This window comes from Silene latifolia, chromosome 9 (assembly GCF_048544455.1).
Source record: "Silene latifolia isolate original U9 population chromosome 9, ASM4854445v1, whole genome shotgun sequence".
Lineage (NCBI taxonomy): Eukaryota > Viridiplantae > Streptophyta > Magnoliopsida > Caryophyllales > Caryophyllaceae > Silene > Silene latifolia.
Window position 1 is genome coordinate 890,933 of NC_133534.1, and position 24,542 is coordinate 915,474.

General features: G+C 34.1%; 1 protein-coding gene and 1 non-coding gene across 3 annotated transcripts; one reads left to right on the plus strand and one right to left on the minus strand.

Moving 5' to 3' along the window:
- Positions 1-2,508: 2,508 nt before the first annotated feature.
- On the plus strand, positions 2,509-8,826 carry LOC141598596 (GDSL esterase/lipase At3g27950-like). Of its 2 annotated transcripts, XM_074418289.1 has the most exons (9): positions 2,509-2,863; positions 3,234-3,443; positions 4,519-4,688; positions 4,796-5,060; positions 5,699-5,833; positions 7,384-7,593; positions 7,679-7,848; positions 7,929-8,199; positions 8,503-8,826. In XM_074418289.1, exons 1-9 carry the CDS (start codon positions 2,611-2,613, stop codon positions 8,748-8,750), a joined length of 1,932 nt encoding a protein of 643 aa, XP_074274390.1. In that variant the 5' UTR covers positions 2,509-2,610; the 3' UTR covers positions 8,751-8,826. The 2 variants fall into 2 exon arrangements, with proteins under 2 accessions (XP_074274390.1, XP_074274391.1); XM_074418290.1 differs by lacking the exons at positions 2,509-2,863; positions 3,234-3,443; positions 4,519-4,688; positions 4,796-5,060; positions 5,699-5,833 and adding an exon at positions 6,212-6,971.
- A 139-nt stretch (positions 8,827-8,965) lies between these two features.
- TRNAR-ACG (transfer RNA arginine (anticodon ACG)) lies at positions 8,966-9,038 on the minus strand. The gene has a single exon. It is a non-coding gene; the product is annotated as a tRNA-Arg (tRNA).
- Between the last annotated feature and the right edge of the window lie 15,504 nt (positions 9,039-24,542).

Consider the following 24,542-nt stretch of genomic DNA (forward strand, 5'->3'; position numbering starts at 1 on the left):
TGAAGGTTTGTGATTTGATCCGTTTTAAGTTTAAAGAATAAGATTTTTACTTATAACCGTGTTATAACAAAAATAAAACGGTAAGCAAAATAGTGTTCGATAAAAATTGTTTAGTGAAATAGGTTTGCATGAAAAAAAAAGTATGTTACTCAATATATGTTACGATATGTCGAATTAAGTTGGTAAATATCTCACCCTAATTCGAAATATCTCGCCCAATCATCCATATAAACAATATACGGAGTACAATATTAACATGAGTAAATATAATTTAAAATGTTTTCAAATATAAAAAATACTACTAACACACCTCGAATGACCTTATCCGAATAATTCGACGTGGCCGCTTCAATACCCACACCCACACCGCAGGCTCAAGCTTGACACGTAATCCGAATTAACCCCGACTGAATGTTAAATTATTATATACTGTACTTACCATGATTCTTAAATACTCCGTAACTTGATAATCACTAAATCGAAGATAACCCAAACTTAAAAGAACTCGACGTCTCAACCTAAATAATAATAACAAACCAAAATAACTCAACCTAAACGAACAGTTTTGAATTCGATCCGATTAACTCGTTTATGAGGTCTCCACGTCTACAATTGTTATTACATCATTTAGAATTTTAGATGCTGGCCGACGTAGTGGATCTTTTTTAGTGGACAATGCATTTTGTCAAAAATGATTCCTTCAGGTTGATAGCAGTTGCTGGGTTAGGAGTTAGGACCATACCATGTGTAAGAAAGTAACTACAAGTAGTCAAGTACTAGATTGTATGGTAGCCGGCCACCCAATAAAAACTCCATATTATTAAAAATAAAGCGTCTTGCTTGTGACGGGTATATTTCGTCACAAGCTGAAGACGAAGTAAATGTGATCCATTTAAGACGATAATGTAACCATTTAACCTAAAAAGTTACCAAAACAATTTTTTAAGCTATAATATTTTTTCATTAAAATGGTCACATTTCATCGTTAAAATGGCGACATTTAACCCGTCTTTAGCTGGTGACGAAAAATATCCGTCTTCAATGAGAATTGATGTATTAAAAAAATATATATAAAGTTCAATTAATATGTGTCTGCCCTTGATTTGTAAAAGCTAATCAAGTGACGCTGTCTCATTTTTCAATTTTTATAATTTGTAAAAGCTAATCTCGAAGAATATTTCTTCCCTCCAAATTAATATGTGTCTGCCCTTGATTTTGTATTAACTAAAACTCATTTTTATTTCTAACACTAATTGATTAAAGTAGACAAAAAAAAACTCTCTAATTTAACTTAGGAATTAAAAAGAAAAGTATATAATTATATTATTACTTTTTATTGTACACAAATTATTATATAAAATGATTTTCCACCATTGTTATTGTAAAACTAAATGTCATTTTACTTAATGTTCATATTAAAAAATTTCACTTATTATCCATTTTCGCATAAAGAAGATTATTAGACCATGTCCAAGCAAGGTCAATTGGTAGGTCATGACCTTGCTTGGTCATGCTAATGACATAATTAAGCAAGTATAATTGGTGACATTTGATGGTTAATTTGTGACCTTTTGCATTAAAAGGTCAATTTGTGACCATTGTTGAGCAAATTGACCACCTCAGCGACCTTCAGGTGAATGACACTTTTATTGGTTAGATAATAAAAAATAATAAATAAAAGTATATAATATGATAGTGGGGTATGATTGGGAATGTTGTGAAGTGGAAAATGATTGGGTTAATGACCTAGGTCGCGACCTTCTGCTTGGGAGGGTGAAAATAGGTCAAGGTTAATAAGGTGGGATTAAGAATAAAATCGGGTCGTGACCTAATTAGCGTGACCACTGCTTGGAGATGGTCTTATCTTCATTAGATGATTTTAAAATAATTTTATAAGAGATTTACTTTTTAAGTGATTGCACCACTAGGTAACACAGACACTTCTTTTAATCAGCCGTTTCGTGTTCGACACCGTATCGGACACCGACACTCGTCGGACACACATCTAAACATGTCGGACACCTATAAAGTCGTGTCTAACTTTCTACTTTTATTTGGGCACGTGTCCGACGCGTGTCCATGGTATTTGGATATTATTTGGGGCGAAGTTTTTTCGACGAAAAATGAGCTGTCGAAAGAAATTGATTATAGAATATGAGTTTCGTTAAGAAATGAAAATGAGTTATAATCAAAGCCAAATTTTACCTTCACATATTTAAAAAATAAAATCAAACGTTTATAACTAAAAAATATATATTTTATTAAATTTAAATAACGTGTCCCGTGTCCTAAATTTCACAAAATGTCGTGTCACGTGTCCGTGTCCGTCGGTTTTACTGCTACCTAATTGCACCATACAACTGTATTATATAGTACGGAGTATAATTTGCGAGATTGCAAGTCCCTACTTATTTTGATTGATTTTGAAAGTTACCCATCTTTAAGACTTTAACCCAACGTGTGGGGTTCCAAAAATACACGTTTACTTAATCCAACAGTTTTGTCCTTAAAACTTTCTTTTTCTTAAGGCTTTCCTACACTTTTTTTTTTCTTTTATTATTTACCTGTTCACAATAAATAAAAGTTCAAATTTTGTTCCAAAAAAACTTGATGGGTGTAAGAAGTATTTTACTAACAATGGCGATAGTATTATCGCTAAAGGGTGCGTCTGGATTGAGGGATCCTGTATTCGAAACTCTAAATTCAAAACGGTTTCCGGCCATTTTTAATTTCGGAGACTCGTATTCGGATACAGGTTCGTCTTCCGCTACGTTCGACCGTGTTCCGTATCCATGTGGCATGACTTTTTTTGGTAAACCTTCTGGGAGGCTTTGTGATGGTCGTCTCATTATTGATTTCCTTGGTAAGTTGTTATCATACCATTTTTTTAATTGCTCGACCCGAACCGACCTGATCCAAAATCAACCCAATTGACCAGTTATTAAAAATGTCTTAGGCTAGTGCAACGGCGGATCTACTAACAACATTTCTGGGTGCGCGGGCACTAGAAATAGATTTTTTTTTGCGTATTTTGTCTAATTTTCAGGCTAAAAAAAATAAATTTATAATTTTTTTATGTGTATATTTTAAATATTATTAATCAGAACCCAGAAAGAAATTTATCTGGATTGGTTATTGGGCTAGTGGTTAAACTGGAGTTACTGTGAACAATAAGTCTCGAGTTCAAATCCCTTTTAAGTGGATGATGAAAATTTGTGCTTTGTTTTATGCAGCTGAGAAGCTAGGATTACCATATTTAAGTGCATATCTTGATGCAATGGCGGCCGAGTTTAAACATGGCGCAAATTTTGCTGTGAGCGGGTCGACAATTAAGCCGGTCGACGGGGAGCTTTATGCACAAGCAGCTAATCCCCTTTCACTTAATATACAGCTTTTACAGTTTCAACAATTCAAACAACGGGTCGATGAGGTATACAAACAAGGTTAGTTTCGTTCTACTATCGGACGAGGTCACTCGAGTTGAGTTTTGGTTCATTTCAGGTCGGGTCATTTTTGGGTCAGGGAGTTTTGACACAAATACTATCCTACAACGAGTTGTATAGTAGCATTGTACAACCACCTCAAAGTTGTTGAGCTATTTTACAAGTTATTGAGCTATTTTACGAAGTTATTGAGTTTAATTATTATTCTGTTAAGCTCAATAACTTTGTATCATAGCTCGATAATTTTGTCAGTAGAACTCGATAACTTTATAACAAAGTTCAATTACATTGAAAATAAGTTGTATATACAACCAGTTGTACCATAAATTAACTGGTAATTTGAGAGTATACCATTTAAATTTTAAGGACATTTCGAGTGGTTTTAAATCGAGTCCCAATTTTTTCAACGAGTGGTTATAATCGAGTCCCAAGGGGGGCCCGGGGGGCAGGTGCACCCCATAAAGTTTTCGGAATAAATTTTTAGAAGTATCTATAATAGACAATAAGTTACCGTGGCATAGTTGGTAAGAGTATGTAGCTCTTTCTATCTATGAAATGAGTTCAATTCTTGGTAGATTCATATGTTTATTAATTTTTTTTTGGCCTTCGCCCAAGTAAATTAGCTGGTTATTTCAAATATCTATGAAAAAATTGATTGATATAAGGTTAGAACCACTAACCTTCAAATGGTTTACCAAATTCTAAGCCACTGAACCACTTGCATTTGCTATTAAATTAAGTACTAAAGTGTATTATATTCTATAAAAGAGATATTATTTTTACATATATTTAGAATGTAAAGTATTTTAGAGAAAACATTCTTTTTGAAAAAATATCTATAGGAGTATAGGACCATTTTTTTTCAATTCTTTTACTTGTATAATAACTAGTTTAGGAAAAAAACATCAAAATATGAAAATGTTGTCTTAGATGCACTTAGATAACCCGTCAAAATTTTTTTGGTGCCCCCCGACACTAAATTTCTGGGTCCGCCACTGCAATCTAGTTATGGATCGGATATATACCATACCTTACATTTGTTGACGTGTATCTAATATTGGCTATTGGTTTTCAGATGGAACCTCCAGGCTCAAAAATCGGCTCCCAAAACCAAAAGTCCTCTCAAATGCGCTATACACCATCGACATGGGTTCAAACGACATTATTCAATTGAGCGCTTTCTCAAGAGACCAAGCTCATGAATCATTACCTGAACCGGTTAATTACATTTCAAAGGGTATAGAGGTAATAACTTACACAATTGACTTGCGAGTTTTTTTTTATATTGTTCTTCAAACATTAAATCCTGGTTCCATCACTGAATACAATAACATTCTTTGTCATTATATCAGAAACTTCACCAACTCGGAGGCCGAAGTTTCTTAATACATAACGTCGGTCCTCTTGGATGCTTACCAAGTACTATAGAAAATTACCCTGACGAAAATTTGGATGAATTTGGTTGCGTAAAGTTTGTCAATGAAATGTCGCAAGAATTCAACCGGCTATTAAAGGAGAAGGTGTCTGAATTACGAACCAAACTTCAAGATTCGTCTGTTTTCTACGTCGATATGTATTCAGCTAAATACTCTCTTATTAGGAATGCAACTCAATTAGGTAAATCTTCATTCTTAAGCATTTTTCGACGTGTTTTTCCATTATAAACCCCCAATTTAGGAAGAATTAACATTATCTCGTAAATTTGAGCTTGAGCGAAAAGCTCATCGAGCCTAAAAAATTAGAGTAAATTAAAAATTACTTCCTTTTAAAATCCTGTTTTTTAAAATTACTCTCTTGTATAATTTTTTCCTAAAATTACTTCTTTAATATGCATTTTTATCAAAAATTGCTTCAAAACTCGAATTTAGGTGGCTTATTACTGTTTTTGAACTTATTCTTCGTTATTATATGTTTCAATTTATAAATTGGCTAAGTCACAACCGAAATAAGTTCTAAGTTCAAAAAATGACGGAATAAGTAACTTAAGTTGGAGTTTTGAAGCAACTTTTGATAAAAGTGCATTTTAAGGAAGTAATTTTAGAGAAAAAATTATATAAAGGAGTAATTTTTAAAAAATTGGAATTTAAAATGGAGTCATTTTTAATTTACTCAAAAAATTATGTCAGCAACTATGTTAACATATTAAGTCAATATGTATGCCTAATTGACTATACAAAGTCCGATGTACATAATCTTACCCATGTATTGAAAAAATTCCGAGATTGGCTAATTAATTTCTTGCTTTATCATGCCAGGGTTTAATGATCCTTTTGGGTACTGCTGCAAGGACTGCAAGATGTATCTCATTCCCTTATGGATGAAGCACATATCAACCGCGAATCGCGTTTACAAAGCTTGTAACGGTCCATCTAAATACATAAGCTGGGAAGGTATACATTATACTGAAGCCGCAAATCGTTGGCTTGCTAACCGAATTTACGATAACTCTCCCCATGCCATGCTTTAGAAAATCCGTCACTGTACTTGTATAGTCGCCAATTTTTTTCGCATTGATTACAATATCATTCTTCCTATTCCACCGCGTTCCATACACTTTTCCGTATAAAGAACGCAATGGAACTATTTATTGTCGATTTCTCTTCGTTTGTCGTTTAATCCATTTCAATTTTTTTAACATTTCAAGAAGCGGATAAAATTAAATCTCTCTTCGTAAATGTTTACCAGTCACGTTCACACGTTGACAAGGTAAACATAAATAAAAGCGAGTTTTATCGTCCTTATAATCCTAACGTAACGCGACATTAACCGAAAAGACGCAGAAACACAGTTTTCACGTTTCTGATGTTTGAAGTTCAAGTGTCATTTTTTATATTGAAAAGGACAAATGTAGATTAAAATATTAGAAAATTGACAATTAATCTAATTCTTAACAACTTTTAGATCAAGATCTTATAATGCTCCAATTAATCTTCTAAATTTTGATCTCATAATCACTAGAAAAATTCAGAATTAATAACCTTATTAAGGTATATTTGATGAAATTGTGTTGCTAACACAAGAGTAAAGTTGCGTACATCCGACCCCTCTACCTCGCAAATTGCGGGAGCCATTGACGCACTGGGCTAATGTCGATTCTGGTTGTATTTGATGAAATTGTGAACAACCCTGTTGTTTAAAATTTTCTATATGTTGAGCATAAGGTGTTTGATGAAATGCCTCAGTGAAAAAGGAATTTCATTTTGATAATGGATTGGATGAATTTTGGGAGTGTTAGTAGGTCAGTAAAGGCTGTTTGGGGACGTAGAAGCCGTATTCAAGTGGCGGTGATTGCGGTTGTTTTGGTTGTTGGGTTGACAGTGTTTATCTCTGTCGGTCCGAGTAGTAGTAAGGTATTTGGTTCAGTAAAACACTGTCAAATTCCTGCCATTTACAACTTTGGTGATTCTAATTCGGATACTGGTTCTGTTTCGGCTGCATTTGGCCGTCTTCCTTTACCGAATGGTGTTTCTTTCTTTGGTAAACCATCAGGGAGGTACTGTGATGGGCGGCTAATCATCGATTTTATTTGTAAGTTGAAGTCGAGACTGTAGTAATTTTGTAGCCATAGCAGTGCGTCTTGCTTCAGACGGGCCCTTTTTGGTCTGAAATAATAAGACGGATTTTGTAAATATTTTACAGTTAAATGTGACCACTATTGAAAAACCAGTTACCATAAGCCGTAACACTGCCTATACCATCGTGGTTACATTTAACTATAAAATGGTCACATATGCCCGTCTGAAAAATAAGACGAAAAGTGTCCGTCTGAAACAAGAATTTGTGATATTCTGCAATTTCAATGGCTCAGGCTCATACAAATCCTGAAACCTGACCTTGTCTTACTGTATGACTGTTTTACGCATGTTTTTTTTTTTCCCTGATCATAATATTTGATTCGTTTAACGTCTTTGATCATATTGCAACAATGAATTTCTTGCAGCTGAGAAGCTGAGATTGCCGTATTTGAGTGCATATCTAGATGCAATTGGAGCCAACTTTAAACATGGCGCAGATTTTGCTGCCAGTGGGACTACAATTCAGCATGTTGATGGAAAGCTATATGGAAGCGGTCTTAATCCTCTTTCCCTTGATGTACAACTTCTACAATTTGAAGCGTTAAAAGAGCGTACTAGCGAGCTATATGGCAAAGGTTTACACTGCTACAAAATATTTATTCTGTAAAGGAACTACATCGACCTTTTATGCGTCTTTTGTATCTGACTTCTGGTTCTCAGGTAATGCTATGGTGAAAAGCCGGTTGCCAAGACTTGAAGAATTTTCGAAGGCTCTTTATGTTTTCGATATTGGGCAAAATGACATTCATCATGCTTTAACCTCTACGACAGAGGATCAAGCCCGTGAATCCATCCCTGAACTCATTAATGTGTTTGCTTTGGCAATAGAGGTAATGTGTTTGCTTTGGCAATCAAGTCAAATTTTAACTGTCATAAAACCGATTTTTTTAATAGCGTGTAATTCTCTCAGACGCTGTACCGAGGAGGAGCAAGGATATTTTGGATACACAATACTGGCCCTATTGGCTGTTTACCATATCTTCTGGTGAAAAATCCACCTGCTGCAGGAAATACTGATGAAGCTGGCTGCATCAAGTCCTATAACGAGGTAGCGCAGGAGTTTAATATGCAGCTAAAGACTCGAATCTCCAATCTACGGCTTCATCTTAATGATTCCCTTCTTGTATACGTGGACATCTACTCGGCTAAATACAGTCTCATTAGTGAAGCCAACACTCATGGTGAGACCCTAAGTTATCTGCTCTTACTTTTTTCCTTTTTTTTTTTTTGACGGTAGGAGAAAAATAACTTACAATGTGCCAGATGTTACAAAATAAGCTATTCGACTTAGTAGCATAGGGATTACATACAATTTATTAAAAATTAAAAGTACATCAGTAAGATAAACTATAACAACGAAGGCTTTCACTGCAACAGGCGGCATAACCAATGCCTTGAAAACTCGCCCTATTCCTACCACATAACTGTCTTTCTAAGTTTGTAGGATCATTTATACCTTGACGTGAACTGTTGCACGTTTGCAGGTTTTGTCGATCCTCTAGGGTACTGCTGCAAGCATTCCGAGAACAAAAGTCTGCATTGTTGGAGCAGACAAACAATCAACGGATCTGTACTACATGCAACAGCTTGCAGTAATCCGACCCAATACATAAGTTGGGACAGCATACACTACACTGAAGTTGCAAACAAATGGGTTGCAGACCGTATTGTCGATGGGTTCCTTTCCGATCCTCATGTTTCCCTCCCTAACTTAATCCAGAAAACCTGTTAATGTCGACAGTTACGAACTTTTTGTTCCTAACATTTACTGCAGATTTTGGTTGTAATTTATTAGCCCAATTCCAAAATCGTTTTGTTGCAATTTAGGGCCCGCTTTTGCATTTCTCGGTTCAATGGAAATATCCGTGCATGTAGAGAGCATAGATTCATTGACCAGTAGTCTGAACTTGCTACGTGGCTGAAAAGGGAAAAAAAAAATTAATAATGCGACTCCGCTGGGGATCGAACCCAGAATCTCTGGTTTCGTAGACCAGCGCCTTATCCATTGGGCCACGGAGTCGTTGTTGAAAGTTACCATACTATGGCTTTTATAAATCAAAAACAATGTTTGAGAGTCCGTAGATCCTCGATACTTTTTTTTTTTTGGAACGGTGGAAAAGTCGTAATTACATATTGTTTTGGTTTATAAGGTCATAGTTACATCACTTGCATCAAAATATTGTTGTTAGGTTCCAAATACTTATCAACTAGTTTTCTTGCCCGTGCGTTGCACGGATATTAAAATAATGTGTGATAAATTTCACAATAAAATGGAATATAGACATATAGTACATCGTTCATGTTTAAGATTTTTATGTATGCCGCATGACCAACAAACAATTCTCGTTAACATAATATTGACATAAGAATAAAAGAGTGTTTGATTAATAAAATACTTTTTTTTAGGAAAATAAAATCAATATGATGTTTATATATATGATACTTAAACTGATAGTTTTTAGAATTTGTTCATTAATACCTGTTTGTTTTTCAATTGGTCAAGGAAAACAATAATATCTACTCTGCATAATCAACTCAATGATGCAAAAAATCTCCGTCTTTTGAATAACAACCATAATTATCCATTGCTGGATCAAATTGTAATTATGTAAAAACATTTAGAGGTAATTAGAATATTATATCTCCCGGTCAAACTATAGAAGTACGTTTGAATGTGAACCAAATTTCGACGCAATACTACATGGCTATGGCTGCTTATGACACCCATCTCTCTCTCTCTCTCTAGCCATAGTCTTGGTCCCCATCTTCTCATTTGAAACAATATCTTTCACGCAGACCCCTATTTTTCTTCCCTATTCACACACATGATCTAAAACAATCTCATCCCTTAAAAGATCGATTTTGATCTCCGAAACTTAATTGTCTCAAATTTATCCAACCAATTGAAAATCTAAAGCCCTACCTCTAGAAAAATACACCATCCAATGGAAACTAACCCTTGCTTTCGACAATGTTATTTTTTTAGGAAAATAAAACCAATAAGAAGTTTATATATATGATACTTGGGACTGAGAGTTTTTAGATTTTGTTCATTAATACCTGTTTGTTTTTCAATTGGTCAAAGAAAACAGTAATATCTACTTTGCATAATCAACTCAATGATGCAACAAATCTCCTTCTTTAGAATAACAACTATAATTTAATCATTGTTGGGTTAAATGGTAGTTATGTAAAAACATTTACAGGTATTTAAATGTTATATCTCCTGGTCAAACTATAGACGTACCTTTGAATGTGAACCAAATTTCAACGCAATACTACATGACTGGGGCTGCTTATAACAATAGTCTTACCTTCATCTTCTCATTTGAAACAAAATCCTTCACGCAGAACCCTATTTTTCTTCCATATTCACACACATGATCTAAAACAATCTTATCCCTTGAAAGATCGATCTTTGTCTTCGAAACTTCTCTCAAATTATTCAACCAAGTGAAAAACTAAACCTCCCACTTCTAGAAAAATCCACAATCCACAATCCAATGGAAACTAACCCTTACTCTCGACAAGAATTGAACAAGAATTTATTTCCTATGGTTGTAATCGATTTGTATCCGATTGAGCTTGACATATGTTGTAGATGTCGTATGACTTTTTATTAATGATAATGATCTTTTTTCAAAAAAAAAAAAAAAAGAAAGAAAAATCCACAATCCAATGGAAACTAACCCTTACTCTCGACAATGTTGTTAGAATTAAGATTTACTTTAATTTGGATTGATGGGGTCAAGAATAAGTTTATCAGTATGATCATTTGAGGTTTCTAGTTATTATTCATGTTACCTATATGTTTTAACGCATGCGATATTTTGATGATAAATAACCTTATTTATTATCACTATCCTCGTTAAATTCACCACCCTCTACAAATGCACCCTCCCTCCACCCCACTAATTTAACCGCAAAATAAAACATCAGCCAGTGTAATTAGTTCTTACTACTTGAAACAACCTCCAATCCACTACCACTATCACTACCTTTCTGTCACGTTTTACATCCAAGAAGTCATAAATCACATTCACCTCCATGAGACACCAATCTTTACTCCAGATGATATGGATCTTCGTCTCCCTTATTGAAGACAATTTATTTCTCCTTCAACAAAGAAAAGTTTAAGGAGGAGTCTTCCCTCTTATCTCTCTCCTTTTCCCTTTCTAGTCTTTTTCTCGTCCCCTCCCCTACCTCCATTCTAGATATTCAAAACAAAATGTTTGCGTACTATGTTTGTAAACTGATAAGTTTGAATATTATATATATATATATATATATATATATATATATATATATATATATATATATATACACGCGAACTTTGATATTTATTTCATTCTACATAAATAAATCTTACTACCTCCATCTCATTTTTATTGTCCTTTTTTCTTCAAATTTTATTATCTCATAATTATTATCCCCTTTCTAGATCTAGTAAGGAAAAATTTTAGTCAACCAACTCATCGCAATCAACCTCACTCCCACTCGAAACAACCTTTAACCCATTACTTAATCCCTTCGGTTAACACATAAAATGGTCTAAAATGCAGAGCTTTCATCTCTCTCTTAAAAAGTTCATCTAACTAACAGAAAACTAACCGCTATTTTATGAACTTCATCATTTTTACATCCCGTAAAGATTAAGTCGAACAGGACGAAAAAAAAATGCAGAAACTTAGGTTTTGTTTGATAACGACAGATTGAACATTTTTTTTTTAGCATTTTGAGAGTTTTTACACTATTTAAATAACAAATGTGCTATTTTAAGTGTTGATCATCGACATATTGAAGTATTAGATTGTGGTGTAATTTCCTGTTTTACATTATGACATTTAATTAATATATTTTAAGAAAATAAAAATTGAGTTTTTTTATCTCCGAGGAAATTAAAGATCAAACTTTATCTTTATCATATTTATAATTAATATTCTTCACTTAAAATATATAAATTTAAGTAAGTTCAAATAAGTTAGCTAAAAGTTATAAATCACAAATTGTACGAAACAGTATAATCATTTTTTTTATTAATATGAAATAAATGTCATAAACTTCATGAGAATATTAATGCGGCAGAGATCTAAAGAAGAGTTGGCAAGTACGTGACCCCCCTTTTAGGTTTAAATTATTTCATTTATTTTTATATTTTTGCCTAAAGGTGGTTAAAGCATCGTATTATGCATGACGAATATGTTTCACCCTTCCCCAATTCGTATCTCTCCCTATTATAGTGATGATGTGCTCAGTTTATACACAAATAAAAATATATAGCATTAACAATAATTAGTTTGCTACATATAATTGAATAGTACCGTTTTTTATGCATGTAAATTTGTCAGAAGAAAAGCTTGAGAGAGACGATCTTCACTATGTTAGGGAAAGACTACTCTTACCCTTTTATGTGTTTTCCATGACTTTTTTTAAATGTTGATCGTTACTTGAATTGAATCTTAACCTTATACATATTTCTATAATAAGTGTATCTAATTTACCTTCAAGCCTCATTCAAATCTATTTTATTACTCGTGGTACCATTTTTACTTTAAATTGTAAAACAATCGCACAATAAAGTTTTTCAAAACAATTACTCATTTGTCATAATATAATATTTTGATTCGCAAATTAGCAGCAACTTTCTATATCTTTTAATACTCCTTGAAAAATAGATATCAATCTTTGTACTTATCAATAATTTGTGAATATCTTATTTAAATTTTGATTAATATACTTTTATATAATGACAAATGAATGTAAATATTATATAATAAATTATCAATAGAAGTTGAAGTGTATTGTGAGGGAAATAACTTTAAAATTAGTAGGAGAAATACATATGACATTTGAAAACTAAACTTCTTAATATGTATAATTAAATATGACATTAGCAATAACAAAAGACGTAGGGCATATTTCAGCAGTCATTTTACTCTTTAAATGAGTAAATTCCATGTAGTACGTATTACGCATGCACATTTGTCACAACCCAGTTCGGCCTAGGGCCTTTTAGCCTCATAATACCTCATTTTTTTAATCGAAAGTGGTTATAAAATTGGATATTATAAATATATCAAATGTTTTTTTCCTTCTAATTTAATAAAAAAGTGAACAAATATTAATGAATAGTTTTTTAATATTAATAAATTGTAGATAATTAATTTATTTAGTGTTTCTAATAATAAAATTGTAAAATAATTAATTAATTCTCATTTATAATAGGAAAATCATATTCCTAATTATAGTAGAAAAATTTTAAATAATTATTATCTCCTAATTCTAATAGAATAATTAGGAAAAAAAGCCTTAATAAATTGTTAATTTATTTCCTATTTCTAATAGGAAAATTGTAAAATAATTAATTAATTCTAATTTCTAATAGAAAATTATATGCCTAATTATAATAGAAAAAAATGTAAATAATTAATTATCTCCTACTTCTAATGCTAATAGTATAATTAGAAAAAAAAGCCTCCTTTAGTTATAGAAAAAAAGCCTCATTTAGTTATATATATTGATTCAACATATAAATATTTTTGTTAGACTATTTTAAATTAGTAACATTTAAAATCACACCTATTTGACAGGTACACTATAATTTACAAAGTTGTTTATGTATTTGCTATAAAAAAATATTTATTGTAAGACTACTTGACAAAAATAAAAACATAAGTTAATTCAAAGTCGAGGAAATAGTCTTCTGACTTTCCCTCTTAACAATTTCGTTCCTCTTGATACCCTTCTAAATATTGTATACTTTCCTGGAAAAATCAAAATAAGTTTGGTTAAGTTTTAATCGTCGTTCGTTTGTTGGACATTGTTGAGTTTATGGATCCTATATTTAAGAGCACAAATTCTTGTTTACATCCGTTGTTATTTACAACGAAGGTATAAATTCAACACTAAACCCAGGTTTTGATGTAGAACCACCTTTTGAATTTTTTTTTTTGAAAATCTATTAGCCAATAGGAACTCTCCAAAGAACCTAGCTTTTATACTAGGTAGATACAATCATTGGCATTCATGTTTCATATTAAATACAATCATTGGCATTCAGTTATCATCATGTAAACGGTAAACTCCCTTTGTTTTGGTTTATTTGCCAAAATTAAAATTCCTTTTTATTTGTGGTTTTACCCAATTTTTTTTTGATGTGTTACATTCTTTTTACATTTCTCGAAACTATATTCCCTTCAACCCGGCCATTTGTATTCGCGTATCTCATACAATTATTTACCTTTCTATTTTAATTTTTTTTGAGAGGATGTATATACCAAAAAGATTACTCCCTCTGTACCGATCATTTGTTGTCCTTTTATATTTTGGGTGTCGCAGTCAATTGTTGTCTTTTCTATTTTAGAATTGCATTTAATGAGCGAATAACTAATTTTAACGAACGTGAAACTTGTCACGTGATAAGCGTGACAATCTAACAGAAAATAACGAACACAAAAGGGGACATTTGCGCGGATTAGACTATAATCCGAACAATGGTGAATTATACTCAAGACCTATTGACTATAACCCGTGTTAAAGTTGAAAACGCGTCAAACTATAACAATGTTAGAACGAAAACTCGTCGATCCTGTCAGTTGTAAACGTGAAAACGACTGACTCTTTCTTATTAATCACATAAATAGTAAGACTCAAAATTAGACTAAAACAAAGAAATACAAGAATAATTGGAAAAAAAGAGTAATTTAGGAAATTCTACCAATGACATCATCAAGTCTCCGTGATTATGATGCAATCACAACTGATATCTATGTTTTTCACCTTTTTCAGTGGTAGTAAAATGTAAGAGTTTACATGAGCTTTTCTCACTTTTTTCATAATTGACCATATCTATATATAATATAAAAAGGCAAGCCTAAACATTAGCTTTCAACATTCACCTTTTATGACTATTAAAGCATGCTACATCAGCATTATTATTTAAAAACAAATTGAAAAAATCATAACATTAAACACTAATTAAAGCAAAATAAATATTAATATTTACTTTTTTATTTGTTAAGAAAATTAAACATAAAATTAAACTTAAAATTAAAGCCAGTATATCTAATATTAAACACAAATTATAATTCTCACCATAATCTTTCAAAATAAAGCTAACCATTGAATCTACCTTGAATTATTGTTCACGAATAAAAATATAAAAATTTCTATTTTGAAAAATTTCTTTTGGGTTGAATTAATTACATAGCTAAATAAAATGGAAGATAATAATAATAATAATAATAATAATAATAATAATAATAATAATAATAATAATAATAATAATAATAATAATAATAATAATAATAATAACAACAATCTTGACAAAACACTAATTAACGTAACAATATTCGTGGCAAAATAATAATAATTAATGGTAAAGGTTTAGTAAATTGTGAAAAATATATTTTTGACGATATATTATGGCAGTATAGGTATAGATTGATAAAAAAATTCTTATGAGTCCTTTTTGTCAACAGGACTCAGTACGAACGTAAATCCGGGATTGCATAACAACACCAACGTGACAATTCAGCTAACCCCGTGAATTTCACGTGTAATAGAACTAGTTTATTAGTAATAATCTAAGTAAAATAAATTAACTAACAAATGGGTTGAGACCGTATTGTCGTTGACTTCCTTTCCAATCTTCTTGTTTCCCTCCCTAACTTAATCCAGAAAACCCGTTAATGTCGACAGTTCTAAACTGTAGATTTTGATTGTAATTTCTTAGCCCAATTTAAAAAATGTTTTGTTGAAAGCTGGAGTTTGCTTTTGCATTTTTTTGGTTCAATGGGAATATCGAGGTTATGTATATGAAACCCCTTTTAATAATCTCTTAATCGTGAAATGAACATCCAACCTGTATTTTTAACATCAATCATTATCGTCGAGATTAACAACTTTTCTTACTCCGTTATTTTAAAACAAACAATTTCTTTTATACTTATTATGGCAGAAGCACAAATTATTAGAATTATTAGAAGAAAATAAAAAATAATACCTTTTCTTCTCCTTCATCGGTTTCGACAACAATGTCGACGACTCACGACTAGCCCAACTAGGTAAGAAAAGGGAAGCTACGTCGGAAGTCAAGTGCAACAAGGTTTTTTTGGGATTCTTTTTAACATTAGAAGCTACACGAACAAGGAAGTTTGACGGTTTATTTTGGGATTTGAAAAGAATAGTGGATGAGCTGAAATTCAAAATCCGGTTCGGGTTTGTCATCGGGAGTTGGTTTGGAAAGGCAAACCAGAAAAGATGATGACGAGAGTGGAGGTGGGGGTGAGGAGAGGAAGAGTCGTGGAAAACCGGTGGAGGTGGGAGTGAGAGTGAGGGTGGAGGTGAGGGTGAGGGTGTGAGTGGAAGTGGGGGTGAGAGTGGAAGTACGGGTGTGAGTTGAGGTGGGTGGTGGCCTCATACCGGATATTAGAATAAACATTCTTAAGTTTGTTTATATGAGTGTATGCTCAAGTGAATTAAGTGTTATGTCTAATGTCTTCTATATATATATACTACAGCTAGTCTGCTAGGGTGTGGAGATCACTAGGGTGTGTATGCTCAAGGGAAGTATGTGTGCAAACTTTTACCTATATTTTACTACCAGTGAAAAACATAGAGATCAGTTGTGATTGCATCATATTCACGAGACTTGACGATGTCATTGGTAGAATTTCCTAAATTACTCTTTTTTTTTTCAAACTATTCATGTATTTCTTTGTTTTAGTCTAATTTTGAGTCTTACTATTTATGTGATTAATGAGAAAGAGTCAGTTTTCACGTTTACAACTGTGAGCACATGATCGACGAGTTTTCGTTCTGACATTGTTATACTTTGACGCGTTTTCAAGATTTAACACGGGTTATAGTCAATAAGTCTTGACTATAACTCAACATTGTTCATATTATAAGTCTAATCCGAGCAAATATCCCTTTTTGTGATCGTTATTTTCTGTTAGATTGTCACGCGTATCACGTGACAAGTTTCTAGTTCGTTAAAATTAGTTATTCGCTCATTAAATGCAATTCTAAAATAGAAAGGACAACAATTGCCTGAGACACCCCAAAATATAAAAGGACAACAAATGACCGGTACAAAGGGAGTATTCTTTTTGGTATATACATCATCTCAAAACAAATCCTCCATCTATAAAAGCTGAAGCATTTAAAAATTTCCTATTGGCTGCAAAATTTAAGGGGAAAAGAAACCCACGTTTTACCCAAATTATTTAATTACCCTCTCTCTTCATTCGGTATTTAATTACTCTCTCTCCTCTTTTAACCCGTTTTCAGATTTAATTTAATTGATTATTAAGGGACTATATGATATGATTATGATTATATATCGCCTAAATGATAATATGATAATATTTCAGCATCCAAGTACCCAAATTGAAAATAAAATTAAATACAATCCAAATACAAAAAATTACATACCCAAAAAACCGAGTTAAATTAAAATTAATTACAGTCCAAATATTAAAAAATTACATATTGTAATACCCTGTATTTTTTTATATTATTGAATTAAACGGATATAATTAAACGGATATTATTATATATTAATTATTATACATTTTATAATATTAATTAGGTCGGGTAAATTGTTGAGTCGATAATTATGATAAGTTATTTTATTTAACTCGCGTCGTATCGAGCTAAGTTAATTGAGTCGGTTTTATAAGAAATGCGAATTGTGAGCTGACCCATTTAAGTTGGCCCAATATATGTTCAGCCCATTAAACCTAAAGCCCAATTAACCCTAAACCCTAACCCTAATAACTACCCTAACCCTAATAGTACACTACCCTAAACAACTCCATCAACCCGCCTCCCTCTAAACTCGCACTCGCCTCCCCTCCTTTCTTCAACATCAAACACCAACTTTCACGCCGAGAGAGAGAGAGAGAGTGAGCTGGGTATTGGTGGCACTGCAAGGAAGAGATAGGGGTGATTGGCGACGACGGAGGGTGGCCGTGGTGGCTGCTTTGGGCGGGAGAAAATGGTAAGATTAACCTTCTCTGTTTTTTCTTCTTTTATGTCGGGGTTTTGGGGGTGTGTCGTGTCCGATAAGGGGTTAATGGGGGTTGTTGACTGGGTATAGGTGTAGAGTGGTAGAGGGCGAGTTAAATGGCGGTGATTATGGTGGTTGTAGGTAGTGATAGTGGCGGTAAAAGGGAGCATCGGCGGGGGTAGCAAACGAGTGGATGTATGCGGTTCGAAAGTAGTTTTAGACGGCTAGGTTTGGGGTGGCACCACCATGGACTCGGGGGAGGTCGAAATGGTGGTGTCACGATGTCTTGGTTCGTGGGTTGACGATGTACAAAGACGGTGGTGGTTTGGGCAGGGGATAGGCAATAGGTGCGGTGGTTGGGAGTCGAGAAAATGGGATGTTGGTGTTGCGTGGTGGTGAACCAGGTGTTTTGGCGGCCATGGTTGGACTCGCCCTGTGGAGTCGACCCAGTAGGGGTGGTTGTCGGTGGCTGGGTCGGTGGGGGACACGGCGGTGGTTGACACGGCTCGTGGTGGCGGTGGTGGTGCGTGGGTGAGAGGGAAGAGGCGATGTTAGTGACGGGTTATTTTAGTAATTGAATCGGGTTTTTGGTCATTGTTTAATCATTGGAATTCGTTAAGTTATCGTATGCTTAATTAATTAATTTATTTTCCCGAGTCATCTAAATAAATTATTCCCGAGTCAATTAAATAATTTATTTAATTTAATCCCCGAATCGTTTCAATAATTAGAGATGGACTTTGAGTCGGATCGGTTAAAATGGAAAGTTACTATATCGGGAAAGTTTCTATTTTGGGATATCTCTATATTTAGTAGTCAGTAATTATATTATTATAATTGTTTTAGGTGACGGATTCGTGAAGGATCGATAATCAGATTCATTGCTTTATTTTCCGGACTGCTTAAACTGCTTAATTGGAATTGCTGGCACTTTGAGGTAGGGAAATACACTTGACTTCAGCGTGTTTGTTAAATTGTGTTGACTTGTTGTGTTTCATATGACCAAGCTGTGAACGTTGACGTGTTTCGTGGTTGTTGATTCATATTGTGTTTCATATACTGGAATGTGCTTGACTGAATTGATCGTATGGAGTATGTTATCACAACATCGGGTAACCGCATGATTTTATGATTTATCGATTCGATGATTCATACATATTGTGTTGCATTAATTTCTTTGAGCATTCATATGCATTGGAGATGGAGGATGTGGTGGTGATGTGGTGTGGTGATGATGATGTTGTGATAAGGCCCAGGCGGGTTCTGCAGGACTTGCCCTGGTGTCCTCCGCTGCGAGCGGGCAGATCGACTACGGTCGATATATAGTCTACCGGGGATCGGTATGGCTGGGCGTTCCGGGTTATGAGATATGAGCTGAGATGGAGGTGGAGGAGACGGAGGAGCATGCATATCATATTTTGTTGTTTCATTGTTTTCCCTACTCAACCTCGTGGTTGACCCTGTGTATTCGTGAACACCTGTGATGAACCATAATGGGAGCGATTTGTGGTACTAAAGATTAGGCGACATGGGAGCTGTGGGATGCGTGAGGACTTGGCCAATCTACCTAGAAGTCTAGACCACATAGAAGATTTTATCACTTAATTTATTTTTTTCCGCTGCGAGTTGTATTTATCTTATATTAAGTTTAGTTGGATAATTTGTAATAAACACGTAATCGCTAAGTTTTAATTTAAAGTACTTTGGTATTGTTGTACTTTGTTATTCACTACCTCGGAAAACCGAGATGGTAACAGTCCGGTTTATTAGGGAATGTCTTGCTAAAGGCTCTTTCATAAACCGGGGTGTTACAAAGTGGTATCAGAGAGAACGATCCTCAGGCCTAAACCAATGAGCCCAATGAACATAGGATGTGTCTAATTAAAATGAACCCCGGGATAGAACTGTTAGGAGCACACTAAGGTAAGGTATGAGTTAGGGGCCCCCTCACACCGAACCAGCGGCCCTCTCAGTTTAACCCGGAAACCTTGAGTGTATATGAGAGAAAGGGTAGCAAAGTTGCTTGAGGTTGAGCATGAAATCCCTATATCGTTGCTTAAGTGTTAATTGATTGATACATTGATTATTGCAGGATAAATGCTACGGTAAGTAATTTGTATGAATGATGTGTTGATGGCACTACTATGACTAAGTGATATGCGGTTATGTGATCCCAAAGCCATGCTAGTATAGTCTTGTGATAGTAATTAGAAATCTTTGTTGAATTGCATGTTTTTAGTCATAGCGATCGTGATTTAGATGTAAGGAGTAGATCGAGATGCGAAGGGATTCTACGGGATAGATGTTTACGAAAGTACAGTGTGAGATTTGAGTTAGGATGAGTTGGTATCGATAGTATGGTTGTAAGAGTTTGAAACATAGAAAATGAATGACCTAGTGCTGAAACACGTTGTTTGATTTTACTCTTGAATTGATCTCACTACCATTTCTTTTCTGTTTATTGCCTATGGATGAAAATTTTATGAGAGATAGCCTCGTGAGTTAGTGTTCATTTGGCGTTAGTTTCATGCTTATATGATATACGGATTAGGAGTAATAAATATTTTAGTGGGCTGTGGTCAGGAAGTTCCTGTGCAGTGATGTTTTGACCAACGATTTCGTAAAAATCCTCATTTAAATTGTGTAAATGATTTTTGCATAATTCCAACTCCATCGACTAGAGGGTTCGCATACGTTTTCAAATTGATAAGCCACGAAAATTTTTGCTGAATCTATATTAAACGGTAGGTTTTGCAAACTGACCTAAGTCTTGGACCAATTACTGTCACATGTTTGTTTGGACCAACTGAGTTGTAAAATTCTTTTAAAATGAAATTTTTGTGCTTTGGACCTAATTCTTTTTCCCCTGTGTTTTTAACTCTCCGTGTGTTATAAAAATAATATGAATCAAGTTTTAATCGGACGGTTATTTATTCGTGATCTTTGAAAGTTACAACGTGAAACATGACTTGTAAAATGTGTGTTCTAGGTTGAGTTTCATGCAGTTGTTTGAATAATTCATGAGCCTTAGTAATGTGAATTTATAAAGCTTTATATGATGATAGTAGCACGCATGTTCAGTAGTTATGTATCTTAACAAGTGATAAAATTAAAAACTTAGTTGATAACATTGTTGGCATGATAGCGTGAGTAAAATTGGATAGCTTAAATTGATTCTTAATCAAAGGTAAAATATTTTATACGAATCCAGTTGTTGCATATTTTATGTATGTTTGGCATGTTGTACTATCTCTAGTATGTTCATCATATTTGCATGATGGTCGGATATATAAATATAAAACTATGTTGTCATATCTTGGTAAAGTTGATGGCGTTAAAAGTTAATTTGATTGTTCTGATGTACTCGCATGAATAATTATAATAATTATGTCTAAATGTTTACACATGAATGATAGTGATGAGTATGTTTAAATGTTCACACATGTAGGATGCATCTAAGTTCTAATGTCTTTCACATGAGTTGTGTGCCAATAGTTATATTTATTACCTTCATCACATTAAATAATTTCAGTTAGACCTAAAACTATAACATGATAATAAACAATGTTGTTATTCCTTATTGAATATGTTCGTTATTACAATGTCATAAAATGCTAAAGTGATTCTTGCAATTGTATGGGTGTGATATAAAGGAAACTGTTTGATATAACACGACAATTGACATACCTATATTCCCGAGTCGTTACTATTAATTATAATATAATAAAGATTGTTATGATAACTATGTTGACAATTATAATGGGATAACCCTTTTTTTAGGATTCACCTGATATGCATTATTTTAAATGATAGTCGTTATAGTTACGTTTAATTGAGCCGTGAATATAATTGAGTAAAGAAGTGCAACTAAAATCCTGATGTTGAAGTAATAGTCGTTCATTAATAAAGATGAGACTGAATTGAATAAGATGAACCGGTAAATTACAATATGTGAGTCGACACCTAAGCATGTTTTGTTTAAAGGAATCGAATTGAGTTTATCTGATTTTGAGTTTCGTAGTAAGCTATAAATGGATTCTATGACGGCTCTGTTATAAGATTATGATAAGAAAATTATTCACCGTCCAAAGATGAAAGTAAAAGTTTTGAAAATGAAGTTCAATTTTGTCGTATGGGTATAAATTCGAATGAGATTTCCGTCGATTAATGTCCGGTGGTATGGTTCCATGATAATTTTGTTAGTCTGGGGAATGAAACTAGAACGGAGTCACAAGTAGTAGGTTAATTTAGTCATGTTGTTCGTTCATGTAGTGAATTGGTGGATTGTGGTTAATTACGAGTGTCAAAACGGGAATGTAATGTGGCGATCTAAGTGAGTTGTGTGGCAACATGATACGTTAATATTAGCATGACAGGTAACGAATAATTGTAAAATTGGTGTCGTTAAATACATTAATCTTGTATGTCATTGAGTTAGATGCAGTTTAAATATATTCAATACCAAGAACGAAATTTTATGCATGATAGTCTTGTATGATTAACTTTACAATATCGCTGTTTACTCGCTTGTTGACTCGACCAATAAGTTGTAAAAATTTGCCAATCAAGGTGCTTTCGTCATTCATGAATAAATACCAAACCCTTTTGCTATGAGGATTAAAAAAAAAAATTTTCTAGGCTGATAAGTACTGCGAAACTGATTGTCTTCATTTGGTGATTCTGTGGCTCGACCTAAAACTGTACAATTATGTAAATGAAAGTCAGACTGGACCTATTAGGTTATAAATTTTCATAAATCGATTTAGTAAAGTCTTGGACCCTAATTCTTTTCTCATGTTGATGGATCACCTATGTTTCTAAGGTAAAAGATTACAATAATTGGTAAAATGAATAATTACTAATGATTTTTACTGGTAACGGTAGCCTCTTTCAGTTGTTAGCAGTAGTTTGAGAACTTTTGTTGTAATAATGAGGTTACGAGGACGTAACCATATTTTTAGTTGGGTAGGATTGTAAAATCTTGATGTTAATTTGCACTTGTTTGTAGATTGTAGCTTGACCAAGTTGATGTTTCGTTGTGAGGTTGCCTATGCAAATGAGTTCTATATGTGTTATTCCTACTTCATTAGTTGGTTGATGTGTAAAAGGAGAGTATAGTCAAACTACCGGTATTGAGTTATGAGTTGTGGGGCCTTTGTGCCGAGTTATGTTTGCGGTCCAAAGGTCGACCATGGTTGTTGAGTTACTTGAGTTTGAGGTCGGAAATTAGATGGAAAACGACGCTGTTCTCGATGATTATATAGTTGTTGTATATCCGTGTTCGCAGTAGTTATTAGTTGCGATTAGTTGGGTTAAGAAAAGATTTGAGTTAAACTTCGGGACGAAGTTTGTTTTTAGGAGGGCGGAATGTAACATTTCGCAATTGTTGTGTGTAATTGATGTGTCAAAAGTGTGTGTTAACCATGTCAGAAATGCGTGACGTCCGTAAGTACAATATGCAATACCATCTTGAGGTTTGGGGTATGGGAGCGAACTTGGGACGAAGTTCATTTTAAGGGGGAAGACCGTAATACCACTGTATTTTTTTATATTATTGAATTAAACGGATATAATTAAACGGATATTATTATATATTAATTATTATACATTTTATAATATTAATTAGGTCGGGTAAATTGTTGAGTCGATAATTATGATAAGTTATTTTATTTAACTCGCGTCGTATCGAGCTAAGTTAATTGAGTCGGTTTTTATAAGAAATGCGAATTGTGAGTGACCCATTTAAGTTGGCCCAATATATGTTCACCCCAAAACCTAAAGCCCAATTAACCCTAAACCCTAACCCTAATAACTACCCTAACCCTAATAGTACACTACCCTAAACAACTCCATCAACCCGCCTCCCTCTAAACTCAGCCGCCTCCCTCCTTTCTTCAACATCAAACACCAACTTTCACGCCGAGAGAGAGAGAGAGAGTGGTGGGTATTGGTGGCACTGCAAGGAAGAGATAGGGGTGATTGGCGACGACGGAGGGTGGCCGTGGTGGTCATTGTGGCGGCAGGAAAATGGTAAGATTAACCTTCTCTGTTTTTCTTCTTTTATGTCGGGGTTTTGGGGGTGTGTCGTGTCTGATAAGGGGGTTAATGGGGGTTGTTGACTGGGTATAGGTGTAGAGTGGTAGAGGGCGAGTTAAATGGCGGTGATTATGGTGGTTGTAGGTAGTGATAGTGGCGGTAAAAGGGAGCATCGACGGGGGTAGCAAACGAGTGGATGTATGCGATTCAAAGAGTTTTAGACGGCTAGGTTTGGGGTGGCACCACCATGGACTCGGGGGAGGTCGAAATGGTGGTGTCACGATGTCTTGGTTCGTGGGTTGACAGTGTACAGCACGGTGGTGGTTTGGGCAGGGGATAGGCAGTAGGTGCGGTGGTTGGGAGTCGAGAAAATGGGATGTTGGTGTTGCGTGGTGGTGAACCCGGTGTTTTGGCGGCCATGGTTGGACTCGCCGGCGGAGTCGACCCCATAGGGGTGGTTGTCGGTGGCTGGGT